General features: G+C 38.8%; 1 protein-coding gene across 4 annotated transcripts in view; it reads right to left on the reverse strand.

The window, feature by feature from the left end:
- Positions 1-15,145, reverse strand: part of DNAJC13 (DnaJ heat shock protein family (Hsp40) member C13) — a 112,639-nt gene that overhangs the window by 78,320 nt on the left and 19,174 nt on the right. For 3 of the 4 annotated variants that reach the window (XR_013960780.1, XM_080671760.1, XM_080671759.1), the window contains exons 3-9: positions 13,609-13,684; positions 12,626-12,775; positions 12,200-12,241; positions 5,555-5,755; positions 2,573-2,779; positions 2,385-2,480; positions 1,760-1,851 (exon numbers count right to left, since the gene is read on the reverse strand). Coding sequence is in view for 3 of the 4 variants with exons in the window: in XM_080671760.1 (XP_080527886.1) it covers positions 1,760-1,851; positions 2,385-2,480; positions 2,573-2,779; positions 5,555-5,755; positions 12,200-12,241; positions 12,626-12,775; positions 13,609-13,684 (864 nt within the window). In the remaining variant the exon portion in view is untranslated. The remainder of the gene's footprint in view (positions 1-1,759; positions 1,852-2,384; positions 2,481-2,572; positions 2,780-5,554; positions 5,756-12,199; positions 12,242-12,625; positions 12,776-13,608; positions 13,685-15,145) is intronic. The other variant, XM_080671761.1, reaches the window with a different exon arrangement.

Genomic DNA, 15,145 nt, shown 5'->3' on the forward strand with positions numbered 1-15,145 from the left:
CCAGAATCGAACCCGGGACCCTTCAGTCTGCAGGCCGACACTATCTGCTGAGCCAAACCAGCTAGGGCATTTTAAAAAATGTTTTTATTGATTTTTCAGATAGGAAGGGAGAAGGGGGGGGGGGGAGAGGGAGGGAGGGAGGGAGGGAGGGAGGGAGGGAGGGAGGGAGAGAGAGAAGCATTAGTTGGCTGCCTTCTGCATGCCCCCTACTAGGGATCAAGCCTGCAACCTGGGCATGTGCCCTGACTGGGAACTCTAGGTGCATGGGACAATGCCCAACCAACTGAGCCACATTAGCCAGGGCTTCATTTTTCTTGGGTAGATACTGAGGAATGAAATTGCTAGGTCACATAATAAATATATGTTGAATCTTTTACAAAACTGCCAAACTATTTTTCAAAGCAGATTTAATTTTTACATTTCACCAGCAATGTTTACAAGTTCCAGTTTCTCCACAACTTTGCCAACAATTGGCACTGCTGGTCTTCTTGATGTTACCCATTTTAGTGGGTATGTAGTGATTTTAATTTTCTTTTTTTATTTCCCCTAATAACTCAATCTTTTCATGTGTTTATTTAGCATTCATATATCTTCTCTGATGAGGTGTCTATCTGAATCTTTTGCCTATTTATCATTGTTTTTTATTTATGTAATATTGACTTAAAAGAGTCCTTTATATATTGTGGACGCAAGCTCTTTATCAGAAAATCCAAATATTTCCTTCCTGTCTGTGGCTTGACTCTTCCTTTTCTTATTGGGCAAAGTTTTAAATTCTGACAAAGTCTATTTAATCAACATTTTTCTTTTATGAATTGTGCTTTCGGTATTATAGCTAAGAAATCCTATCAAAATTAAACAATATAATGTACATAAAGCTACATGACAGACTAAGTGTTGAGATCCTTCCTCTGATTAGACATCCGCACTTTTTTTTTTCCAGCAGTTCTCTTCCTTGAATTTAGGACAGGGAAAAATATAACCTTTTGCTTAAGATACCATTTTTGTAGACTTTAGATCAAAAGCTTTTTGAGGTAAGAAACTGATCATACTACAGGAAGTGAAAATAATAAGGCTGTATTATAGACAGTGGCAAAATACACCAGAACTGTTTCAACTAACTTTCAAGAGCAGCTTTAGTCTGAATCTATTTACAACAGCATGAAAGAATTGCCTGGAAGGAAAACACTGCCAATCCCATGATAGTGGCTTAATATATATAAAGGGAGATCCAGTCATTCACAGTAGCAGAGCGTGATAAATTGTGTTTGCTTTATCAATAGATGTGTGTGTCTCTCTCTCTCACAAGAGTTTATGAGCTATAGCATCTCACAAGTTTTAATGTCAACAGCCAAGTCACAGTAATATGTCGGCCTATTCCAATGGAAAATTAGTAACTAGCCCAACAATACTAACTTATAAAAATCTAATTTCAAGTTCAGTATTCATATTAAAGTAACTTGCTGGTGTGATCCAAACAATTTAACAATGAAAGCGGCAGGAACAATTTTTAAAAATATACTTTAAAAGCTTAAATTTCAGAAATACACTTTATTTTCATCATTTCACTTAAAATCAAGTCACCACTTTTATTCTCTTTAGGAATTTGAAAACTAGTCATTTTAAATATACAACAAAATGTCATCTTTTCCTAAATTACATGGAAGTTCTGAATACAAATCTTTGTTTTTCCTCTTTGATGAAGCACTTTGCATTGCACATACTAGAATCTCAAAATCTTAATGAATTTTTAAAAAAATACCTCTCTGTTGAAGAATATTTCCGTATTTGCCCTTTTATAAATTCAATGGTAAAGAGTTGTGGATTTTCTGAGTCACAAACCAATGCAAATACCTAATGAAAACAAAAAAAATTTCAAAATGTTTAGTTTTATGGTATTTTGTTTTAAAACCACACATCATTTTTACAAAAATCACTATTTTAAAAAGTGGCTTGTTTACAATATCAGAATTTAAGAGCAGCTTGCTTAAATTTCATCCAAATTTTCATACAATTATTAAATAACTAATTTAATTAAAATGCACTGTATAATTTAAAAATAAATTTTGAAATATTTGTTGTTCTAGAGATCAATAAATAATGTAAAGAATTAAATACAGATTATTCCTGTTTTCCATTCTTTAAGCATGGAAAGAATATTAAAATAGAAACTTACTCTAATTTATCAATGGGAAGAAATGCAAACGAAATGGTCATTTTAAATATACAACAAAATGTTATCTTTTTCTAAATTACATAGAAGTTCTGGATACAATTTTTTTTTTTTCCTCTTTGATGAAGCACTCTGCATTTCACATACTAGAATCTCAAAAGCTTGATGAATTAAAAAAAAAAATGCCTATTAAGCTAGTATTGATGAAACTTACCTCTCCTAAAGGTTTCAATGTTGCAATATTATAAGTTGCCGGGTCACGTTCCACTAAACATGTTTCTGTGAGCGCTAGCAGTCTTTTTACAGGTTCCTTCAAACAAAATTGAGAGATATTAAAAAGTTATTGAAGAAAAATATTAAAATCAGATGAACAAATTTTTGCTTTCAACACACAGGTCTTACCAAATGTCTAGGTGATATTTTTTGGACTACAAACTCTGCTAAAGATGTGATGGCTTCATCAGTGCTGTATTTTCCAAAGCGCAGATTCAAATATTGCTCAAATTCTAAAGGTTCTTTTCTGATCCGCAATGAAATACCTATGTAATTGCCAGCATGATCTATTGCACTCTTGATAATTTCTTCTCTTTGCTCTGATGCAAATAAATGCTGCACAAATTTTGAAATTTAAAAAGTCAGGGTTGAAATAACTAAAATATAACCATATTGAATCAACTCATAGGAAAGAGACTGAAGTAGCAATTCTAAAGGGAAAAAAAGGTAGAACATCTTATCAGAAGTAAATAAGCAGTGTTGTGGATGAAACATTATTACTAAATTAAAACCACAAAGTTTGGCATATAGTCTTACAAATAATGAATGGAAATTTTAACAACTCAGAGTGTGATTTTCATCACTATGTGGACAACAGCACTCTAGGGCTTTCAAAAGGATCCCCAGGGACCCCAGCTAAATCCAGTGGGGTTGGTGGGTACTATGTGGACAGGATTTCAGTTTCAACTGAGGTAGTTCTGATTTAATATTTTCATATAGTGGGCTTTCTCGAAAGATTAAAGCAAGTTTAAATGTTTACAAGTCATTGGCCTATGTATATTACAAACCAACCTCTAGGAGTGTATTTACAAAGGTCAAGAATAAGGTATTGCTACTTGCATTTGGTGCCTGGAGGCTAGAAATGCTAAATATCCTGAAAAGGGTGTAGAGTCCCACTCATAAAATGGATGGTCCTGCCCTGAATGCCAATAGCTCTCTTGCAGAGAAACACAGGATCAGATTATGTTTTAAATAGATTCTATTCCCAACATGTTATCACAGTCACTATGGATATAGAAGGTATCAGATAAAGATTTGTTGAATGACTCTGTCATACGCTTTTAACTGTAGTGAACTGACTCATTTTAGCTAGCCTTTTAAGAGGAGAGTATGCTTAAAAAGTGGGATGATTAACCCGGCTGGTGTGGCTCAGTGTCAACCTATGAACCAAAAGGTCATGGTTCGATTCCCAATCAGGCACATGCCTGGGTTGCAGGCTTGATCTCCAGTAGGGGGCATGCAGGAGGCAGCTGATCAATGATTCTCTCACATCATTGATGTTTCTATCTCTCTGTCTCTCTCCCTTCCCCTCTGAAATCAATAAAAATATATTAAATTTAAAAAAGTGATTAAAATTAAAACTGCTTGATGGCACTAGGCAATAAAAAATGTTGGCAACTGAGAAGTATTACAATTCTCATCCTTAATGTTTACTGTATGCATTTGTAAGGCTTAATTGAGTAACTGTTAATACCGTTATCCTGTTAAGGTCTGCAAGGCTGTAGTCCTATAATTAGGTATGTTTTCCACCAAGGGGTTAATCATTACAAACTTCCACTGCTCTAAGAAGAGACAAGCCTTTTGACAGCACTACCACAGCAGACTTTAGGCTGCTTTAAGGTGGGAGAGGGAACTAATTTCGACTTTTGGGTCTGGATTCAGGGGTAAGGACATACCCAAAAGTACATTCCTGGACGAAGGACACTAGGATGGTACCCATCACCTGAATAAAGAATGAAATATAGGATGGAAAAAGGCTATAGCTCTGAAGAGCTAACATATTTAGCAATCAAACTATTTGCCCCTCTCCTTCATTCTTTTTACTACCCTTTTGCTACCCTAGCCTCTTACGTATTTAAAAGTTCCAGGATTGCCCTGGACTCTGCTAACCAGGTAAGGATAATTTAGGTGAAGAACACTAAATCTTGGGAGTGGGGAGGTGGAGAAGGGTATAGGAGGGATAAATGGTGATGGACAGAGGCTTGACTCGGGGTGGTAAACACGATATAGTGTACAGATGATGTGTTGTAGATTGTGCACCTGAAATCGGTAAAATTTTGTTAACCAGTGTCACCAGGGTATAATTTTGTTAACCAGTGTCACCCCGATAAATTCAATAAAAAAAAGAAAAAGAACATTAAATCTTGGAGTACTGTTCTCAGGCCATGTAGCTCCAGAAATTAAAATTCTCAAAGAGAAAGGTTTCTTGAGAGTAAGTTCAAATGAGCCTCTTCATGTGGACACTCTCTACGCTCATCTTTGAGATGTGGGGTTTCAATGAGGAAGGCAGGATGTTTCTTATTTTTAAAAAAGATGGTCATCATCTATAGCTCAGCTTCTAATACTGGTAAACAGGATCTCAGCATCTGAAATGGCTTCTGCTGTCTCCCACAATTCATATATAATTCATAATTGTAAGATAAAAACCTACAAAAATTCCAAATCTGAAGTTTCAATGACTATCCAGACTTCAGATTACAAACAGCTGTGCAAAGGAAAAAAGACTATAAAAACAAGAGATTTTAAATTACTTTTCAAAGAATAGACACTTGCTGGTAAGACATTAATACTAGTAATAATAATTCTAACCTATCATTTATGAATATGAAGCTATATGCCGTGCGTATCTTACATAAATTATCTCACCTCAACTTCAACATCAAAAAACAACAGCCCTAGCTGGTTTGGCTCAGTAGATAGAGCGTCGGCCCTCGGACTGAAGGATCCCAGGTTCAATTCCAGTCAAGGGCATGTAGCGTGGTTGCAGGTTTCCCAGCCCTCGTCAGGGTATGTGCAGGAAGCAACTAATCAATGTGTCTCTCTCACATCAATGTTTCTGTCTGTCTCTCCCTCTCCCTTTCACTCTCTCTAAAAATCAATGACAAAAATATCCTCGGGTGAGGATTAACAAAACAAAACAAAAAAACACAACAAAAAACCAATAGCTGCACATTTATTGAGATTCAAGCTCTTTGGTATAGAAGTCTGAACTCTGAATACCATATTTAATCCCAAAGGACTCAAATGCAATTTCAAAATAAAGTAGAAAAGCCCCATTTTCCTTCAAATGCTCATATCCCTTTTTAAATGACTTTCTAAAACACAACTTACCAATCTACTAAATCCTCCATAAATTATACAGAACCCTCCTTGATAGTCAGAGAGATCCACAAAGCCCTCAATATTTCTGTAGTCATAGGAACAGAGGACTCTGTTAGTTGCAGGATTGATCTGGTCAATGCCTCCAGGAGTTACTTCCAAAATGACAGGTTTTCTTGTATCACTCCAATGATGCTTATAACAGTTATATCTCTAGAGAAAAATAGTATCAATTTTAGGCTCATGTATACACTTACCATAAAATAAGGTTACATTTAATGTACCAGTCACTGCTGAAACAACCAGAAATCTAAACAATACTCTAAATATTTAGAGCTACTATCCAAATTGTTACCATTAATTTTAGCTATTTGGAAGTTTGTGTTTACTTCATTAAGAATGTTCACTCTAGCCCTAGCCGGTTTAGCTCAGTGGATACACCATTGGCCTGCAGACTGAAGGATCCCAGGTTCAATTCCGGTCAAGGGCACATGCCCAGATTGCAGGCTCAATCCCTAGTAGGGATGTGCAGGAGACAGCCAATCAATGATTCTCTCTCATCATTGATGTTTTTTCTCTCTTTCCCTTTCCCTTCCTCTCTGAAATCCATAAAAATATATATTTTTTAAAAAAAGAATGTTCACTCTAATGTAAAAAAATATGTTCTTATTAAATTAACTAAGTTTTGGGTTATAATATTTTGTAAAACAATTTTAAGTCACTCTTATGCAAATCTATAAAAAGAAAATAAAGGAAATTTTAAATAGAAATGTTACTGTAAAATATTTTATTGAGGAAAAATTTCAACTTTTGTTGATGGATTCTTTTATTTAAGTTAGATATGGAAAAGAGGCAAGTCACATTTCGGGGAAGGGATTGTATTCAATTTAAACAACCTGAGCTAGTTCAGTCTATTAATATAGATTTTCTTTCTACATGTACAGAAAAAGCTGGAGCATCAGTCTGACCTTAAGCTTTTCTAATCATACCAATAGGCAGTTATCTTTAGATATTTGATCTCATTAGCAAGTATAATTCCATTTAGACTATAACATAAGTTGAAGTACCTAGTATTAGAAATTATCAAAATGGTCAACATCCACTTACTACCCAGTTTAAGTTATTAAAAAGAAAAAAAATGGGAGAAACCAAGATGGCGGCATAGGTAAACACCTGAACTGCTGCCTCCCACAACAACTTCAAAACTACAACTAAAAGACAAAACAGACATCATCCAGAACCACAGGAAGGCTGGCTGAGTGGAAATTCTACAACTAGAAGGAAAGAGAAAAGCACACCGAGACTCAGAGGAGGTGCGGAAGTAAAGGCAGAGGTACGAAGGCACGCACACAGAGAGGGCTGGCAACTGAGTACGTGGTTGTCTTTTTCAAGTGGGAGGGAGACAAAAGCTCCTGACTACTCTGAACTCCAATTCCGGGCAAGACTCTGGGGACCCGGACTCATACGGGGAGAAACTGAACTGTCTGGCAGCAGGCTTGAACACGAGGGTGGCTTTCTCTCAGAGGTGCTTGCAGCAACTACCAAGGAACACTGAAACAGAGGGCCTCTTAGGGCAGGGCTGACGGGAAGCCATTACTGTTTGCTCTGCCCTGAGACTCCACCCCACCCCAGCTGTGTGCAGAGGCTTTTGCATATGAATGGCCTGGTCCTTTGAAATCTAAACTTACCTAACAAACTGCAGCTGAGTCAGTGAGACCAAGAACATCCAAAAGAAGGCCCAAGGCCCGGCAGCAGCTTGCATTGCTTCACAGCTGGGCCTCATCTGGGCACCTCCAAAACCCAAACAAAGAAGAGGAATCTGCAGATCTCTCTGTAGCTCCTGCTGGGTGGCCTCAAGCAGAGGCTAAATTAGCACCTCCTTGGAGATCCAAGAGCCAGTGTACCCAGGGGTCAGAGTAGGACCATCCAGATTACAACTCCTCAGATCCATAAGAGACACACTCAGGGGGCAGACTCAGTGAGCACCAAAGCCCCACTGAAGCAAGTCTTGCCTCATAAGGGTGTCTCCAGTACAGAAATTCTCCCAGCGTAAACACAGCTGATCCTCACAGCCAATTGGCCTGGAGATCAACTCCTCCCAGTGATACCAACAACAATCAAGGCTTAACTACAACAAGACTATGCACACAGCCCACAAAGGGGTGCACCAAGAGTGTCCACCTCAGGTAACTGGGGAGGCTGAGACACTGGGCCCTAATAGGACACCTAGCACACAAAGCCACTCTACCAAATCAGGGAAGCAGCCAAAATGTGGAGACAAAGAAACAGGTCACAAATGAAAGAAATGGAGGAACGCAAACTACTGGATATAGAGTTCAAAACCACGGTTATAAGGTTATTCAAAAATTTTCTAGAAAAGGCCGATAAATTTAGTGAGACCCTCGAGGATATGAAAAAGGACCAACTAGAAATTAAGCATACACTGACAGAAAAAAAAATAATATACAGAGATCCAACAGCAGACTAGAGCAGTGGTCGGCAAACTGCGGCTCTGCTGACTAATGAGTTTGCTAACCACTGACCTAGACTCTCGATTCCAATAACTGCAGGCTGTTGTTGTTCCTTGTGATTAAGCCCCTATCCCAGTGGTTGGCAAACTCATTAGTCAACAGAGTGGCAAACCGCGGCTCACGAGCCACGCAGTTTGCCGACCACTGGACTAGAGGATCGCAAGAATCAAGTCAAAGATTTGAAATACAAAGAAGCAAAAAACACCCAACCAGAAAAGCAAAAAGCAAAAAGAATCCAAAAATATGAAGATAGTGTAAGGAGCGTCTGGGACAACTTCAAGTGTACCAACATCTGAATTATGGGGGTGCCAGAAAAAGACAGAGAGCAAGATACTGAAAACCTATTGGAAGAAATAATGACTGAAAACTTCCCCCACCTGGTGAAAGAAACAGACTTACAAGTCCAGGAAGCACACAGAACCCCAAACAAAAGGAATCCAAAGAGGACCACACCAAGACACATCATAATTAAAATGCCAAGAGCAAAAGACAAAGAGAGAATATTAAAAGCAGCAAGAGAAAAACAGTTAGTTACCTACAAGGGAGCACCCATATGATTGTCAGCTGTTTTCTCAACAGAAACTATGCAGGCCAGACGGGAGTGGAAAGAAATATTCGAAGTGATGAATAGCAAGAACCTACAACCAAGACTACTCTACCCAGCAAAGCTATCATTCAGAATTGAAGGGCAGATAAAGAGCTTCACAGATAAGAAAAAGCTAAAGGAGTTCATCACCACCAAACCAGTATTATATGAAATGCTGAAAGGTATTCTTTAAGAAGAGGAAGAAGAAGAAAAATGTAAAGATAAAAATTATGAACAACAAATACATATCAACAAGTGAATCTAAAAATCAAGTAAATAAAAAATCCGATGAACAGAATAAACTGGTGAATATAATAGAATCAGGGGCATAGAAAGGGAGTGGACTGACAATTCTCCAGGGGAAAAGGGTGTGGGGGGTGCGGGAAGAGACTGGACAAAAATCGTACACCTATGGATGAGGACAGTGGGGGAGGGGGGAGTAAGGGCAGAGGTTGGGGTGGGAACCAGGTGGAGGGGAGCTATGGAGGGGAAAAAAGAAGAACAATTGTAATAATCTGAACAATAAAGATTTATTAAAAATAAATAAATAAATAAAATAAATGTTTAGGTGAGGCTGCTAATCAAAATTTATGATACAGGAAAAAATTATTTAAAATACAGGCAAAATCAGGCAGAGAATATAAGGACAACAAATTGTTATATGTGAAATGAGTATTCCCTTGCCCACCCATAAAGTCCAGTTTCCTATCCATCAATATGGTCAGTTTCATGACTCAAGGCAAAAATAAACTGGTTGCTCAAAAGTACAACTATTTCTAATACTGAAATAGAGAGAAATTATCTTGTGAGTGTTCAAAAAAAGAGTAAGGCATTACATAATAAATACCTCCACTAACATCCCATCGCTAAACCCTATAATGAGGTTCATAGGATCATATCACATCAAGTCCCCTTAGCATTATTGGTTGATGGTATCATACACATTATCCTATATAATAAAGCCCAGCAACTGAATAGCAGAACGACCAGAACAACCGCTTGACCAGTTGCTATGATGTGCACTGACCACCAGGGGGCAGATGCTCAACGCAGTAGCTGCCCCATGGTGGTCAGTGTGCTCCCACAGGGGGAGCACCGCTCGGCTGACCGGGATGAGCAGGCAGGAACCCGGGCTGCGATAGTTGCCTCCTCGCCCCAGGCTCCTCCACCTCTCTTGCTGCTGCCTCCTCCAGATGCCTGCAGGCCACCACTGGGCTCACAGAGCTGACCCCGGAGGCTGGGAGGTGGATTCGTGGCAGTAGAGGGACTGAGGTCTACTCTGCCGCCACTCAGTGCTATTGTCCCTGGGCCCAGCCCTGACCAGGTCCTCTGGAGAGGTGAGTGCTCAGACTCCACGGAAGATGCCGGACCAGGCAGCAGCTGCTCAGAAGGCGGGTCCATAGCTGCTCGGCTGCCCGGGATGAGCGGTGCTCCCACAGCGGGCCGATCCCTGCAGGCCACAACCCCCCCCACCACCAGTACACGAATCCCATGCACCAGGCCTCTAGTAGTTCCATAAGCGGAATCCTGCACGGAGACAAAAGGGCCTGCATTAACCCAAGAATGTATTTAGAGCCTTGATTCTGAATGTAAGGCAAGAGTATGCCATACCTCTCCAGGAGTGGGGTGGAAGGGAAGGCACTAAAAAGTTAGCATTTTTCCAATCTATGCTTATTTACATGCCCAAACCCACTCTGCAGGATATTCTCCATTCCTCCCAGCAGATAATCAACTGTCATAATGAGATATTGGAAACACCATTATCCCTCAGGACTGTGAAGGTCAAAAGAGAAATTTAGAAAACCCTGATTTAGGGTATATCTAGGGGCAATTTTGAAGGTTTGAGGGCCAAATTCATCTTATGCAAGAGTGTAGTTTGGCCAGCCCAGCATCTGCAAGGAAGAGGAGGTACCACTTATTCCAGATGTAAAATCAAGTGGACTGTCCCCTTCAGGCAATCTTCTAGAGATATTGTTTCCACCCCAACGTCTTAAAAAGTATCAAGTTGCTGAAGGTGAGATAAAGGGAAGCTTATAAAAAAAAAATCAAATCTGTAAGTATGCTAAACAAATGAGATATACAGAAAGATCACCTGCTAACATAAAATAATTAAAGAATATCAAATTATAATTTGTAGAAATCTGTTATCTCATCAGGAACAAGAAACAAGCAGCTTGCCACTGCCATTAAACTATCTTAATGGTTCTAAGGCAACCACCCAATTGCTTGAGCAGAGATCAGTAAGGCTTCTGCGATGTTAAAACAGTAGATGATGAGGGCTTTAAAAAGACAGGGGAATGGCACTGCCAGCATATCAGAATTCAGTTCCTGTCTTTTGCCAGAAGCTGTAGTTCTGAACACTGCCCCCTCCTAACCTCAGTTATAAAAGCATATCTTCTCATGAAAAAAAAATTCAGTATTTCAAGGGAGTAAAAAGAGCATAAACATCCATTTCCCTACCCCAGAAGTTTCGGATTTAGTTTAAATGCTGTCATAACATGACTAGAGAAGGCCTGGGAAAAAGTAAGAAGATTCTAGCTAAAAAGCATGACTTCCCCAAAGCTGTTGGTGCACCATGGAAAACTACATTATCAGCCAGATCCAGAACAAGAACATACAGTAATACAGTTTTCATATACTCAAACCTTACAATTTTCAGGCTCTGAAACTGGAAACTCTTACACCAAAAAAGAACTACTGCATGTTCCAACAGGTACTGTCAGCAGTGTGATGCTCACTGCTGCTCTTTAGAATACTAAATCAAGACTAGTTGAATGGTGACAGCATTGTTTGCCCCATAATTCTCTGCCTAAAGATTTTTTCACAACTACCAGCTTTAACAGTCTAATTCCTGATATTTGAGTTTCCTGTTAAACCACATTCATCTTTCTAACATGTACTATCAGGAGACATTAAATCTTTGTTTTCTTTTTTCCCTTTAGCTTTGCCAGAAAAAGAACATACAGATCATGGAATGATTTTTACAATAAAGAGCAACATCTGAACAAATAAAAAAATAACTTAGCCCTAACCAGTTTGGCTCATTGGATAGAGCATCGGCCTACGGACTGAAAGGTCCCAGGTTCGATTCCCGTCAAGGGCATGTACCTTGGTTGAGGGCACATCCCCAGTAGGGGGTGTGCAGGAGGCAGCTGATTGATGTTTCTCTCACATTGATGTTTCTAACTCTCTATCCCTCTCCCTTTCTCTCTGTAAAAAATAAAATATATTAAAAATATATATATCTTAGCTAATAGACAAACATGTAAATTGACCGTACCTACGCTACACCCACAGCCAATCAGAGTGCGTATGCAAATTAACCCAACAAAGATGGTGGTTATTTTGCATACACAGGCACCAATCGACTGGGGGCGTTCTGCCCCACCCCCGAGAGGTCTCTCAGGGCCTCTGGGCAGCATGGGAAGGCGGGGCCGGAGTGGAAAGAGGCAGTGCCAGCAGCCAGGGAAAGGAAGGCCCATTCTAGCACGACTCTTCCTGCATCGGGCTTCTAGTATATTAAAAATGTTAAATACTTACCCTTCCTGTAATTTTTCCTTCTGAAAAATCAGTCCTAAATCTCTGAAAGAGAAAATACAACCACAGTTGATAACAGATTGGTTGGGAAGAATCCAGAACAAGTAAAATCCCAACTTGGTAATCTTGATATTTAAAAAAGGATATTTAATAGAATGTGTGTGGAACTTTAATGAAAAACAAGAAAGAGTAATTAAACATGCAACTGCTTTGTTCTGCATATACACTTAAAAGGCTAAAACCAATTATATAGGATTTTGCCCTCTTTCATTTAGAGAAAAGTGAAAGTTTCAGCGTTGTGTTAAAGGTCAATAAGAGAACATAAGCATAGTGAGACCAGAAGCTCAGAACATTTAATATCTTACTTTAATATAACTTTCATTTTATAAAGAGGAGAAATCTAGTTTATTAACATGGAACTGTTCTTACCAATGCTTCTGTAAGAAGTTCTGTTCTGTGCTCTGTAGAAAATTTTAAAGTTTCTGACTTTTTTCCACTGCCTTTACGAAATGTGAGGTTGAACTCTGTTCCCTGTCCTCTTCCAACAGGACTGATGCTGCAAATGTCTCCATAAGGCCACTAACAAAAGAAAGGAATTACTTGGCCTGGTGCTATAATATAGTGTAATAATACAATAATTATTTTCCTACTTTAATTTGACAATCATCAAATAAGAAAAATTTTACAAAATAATACCAAGGTCTAGAAGAAGTTGTATCTTAGAGTAATTCTATAACAAAAATCTTTAAAAGCTTTCAATAATCAGAGACAACAATAAAACATCCTATCTGTATCCACATTTTAATGATTAATGGCATTAATTCAAAGCAACTAAAATAAATACATAGAAGTAAAACAAACTGGAGAATAAAATTTTATTACCTGCAAATCTGTTAAAAACAACAAAAAGAGGAATCTGTAAAACATGCCTAATTTAGAATTAAAATTATCTAGAATATATATAAATATGTTTATCCATGTTCAGGTTAGTCTTCACTTTATAATCAATAACCCTGGTTCCATGACAAGTATTTTCCAACCACTACTACCCTTGTGACTGCACTTGTGACTTATGTATGCCTGTATTACACTAACAATACAGCCTTAAAAAACATTAAGAACTAATTTATCAATTTTACATAAGCAAGATGGCTACAATCTATAGATAGTAACATATCAAAAAGTTACACCATTTAGAGCCTAGAAATAAGCACATTCTCTTCCTGCCTCCCTTTTATTAATTTATTTTTGGTCCTGAGCATTGAGTATTACATAAGCATATCAATCTCTTTCATATTTGGCATTTTTATCCTCAAGTTTTAATCTGTTTCAGGCCAAGGAGTTATGGATCATACTCTAACTTTTAAAATTCAAATGGTGTTCAAACACCTAACAGCTTCTAACATGATTACCTGATTTGTTACTTCTAAAGTATTGGGATTATATGTAGTAATCGCATGGGTTCCAACAGAAAAGACACGCTTATACCTATAAAGGAAAACAAGTACTTAAATTTAGTCTTAAAATAAACATTCTGTAAGAAAATATATATGACATCAACACAAAAGGAATGTTTCAATAAATAAACAGAAATGTGTCTGTTGATTGTGACTAAATATAATGTAGTTTTATATTCTCACATTTTTAACATCCTATCTAATAAAAGAGTAATATGCAAATTGACCATCACTTCAACACACAAGATGGCCGCCCCATGTGGTCAAAAATGGATGCCCCCATGTGGACACAAGATGGCTGCCACAAGATGGCAGGCAGGGGAGGACAGTTGTGGGCGATCAGGACAGCAGGGGAGAGCAGTTGGGGGGAACCAGGCCAGCAGGGGAGGGCAGTTGGGGGTGACCGGGCCAGCAGGGGAGGGCAGTTAGGGATGACCAGGCTGGCAAAGGAGGGCAGTTAGGGGTTACCAGGCCAGCAGGGGAGAGCAGGGGAGGGGGGGCAACCAGGCTGGCAGGGAAGTGGTTAGGGGGTGATCAGGCTGGCAGGCAGAAGCCGTTAGGGGCAATCAGGCAGGCAGGCAGGCAGGCAAGTGGTTAGGAGCCAGCAGTCCTGGATTGTGAGGGGGATGTCCGATGATCCCACCAGTGGGATCGAGCCTAAATGGACAGTTGGACATCCCTCGAGGGGTCCCAGATTGGAGAGGGTTCAGGCTGGGCTGAGGGACACCCCCCCCCCCCGCCGTGCACGAATTTCATGTACTGGGCCTCTAGTTCTAAAATGTTATTGGTATTAAAACTCACCCACCACACATTTTACTGTGAACTTGTGAAATCCTTAAGTAGAAAAATATGATTTACACAAGTAATCTTGTGTTGTTAGCATACATAAAGTTAGCAAAGTACCACCTGATGAGGCCAAAAGATTTAAATAATGGAAAAACTTTATTAAAAACAAAACAAAACACTGCACATTACTAATTCTTTCAAAATATCCTTTTAACAAAACCATGATATAAAGAAAGGAAAAGCTATGACCTGCAACTGGTCAGTCACAGTCATATTCTGGAATCTTAATAATTTCTATTTAAGCAACTACCTATTACTTTTAAGTGTTGCAATTTTATAGAAGTTGGAAGCATACACCACAGACAAGCAATTTTCACTTCTCAATTCACTTCATTTAAAGTAACAAACATCTAAAGTAAAAAAAACCATTTGGATATCTGTAATCCTTTAGGAGAGGAATGCATAATGATAAAAGTAAAACTGAATTAGAAACCCTTATTTAAAACTGAAGAATTTGTTCCCTGAAAATAAAATAAAATAGGCAAAACATTAGTCTAAGAAAAAAAAACAAAATCCTATATAATAAAAAGGTAATATGCAAATTGACCCTCACGCCCTCACACAAGATGGCCGCCCCCATGTGGTCAAAGATGGCCGCCACAAGATGGCTGGCAGGGGAGGTAGTTGTGGGCGATCAGGCCAGCAG

The sequence above is a fragment of the Plecotus auritus genome, assembly GCF_963455305.1.
Source record: "Plecotus auritus genome assembly, chromosome: 6".
Lineage (NCBI taxonomy): Eukaryota > Metazoa > Chordata > Mammalia > Chiroptera > Vespertilionidae > Plecotus > Plecotus auritus.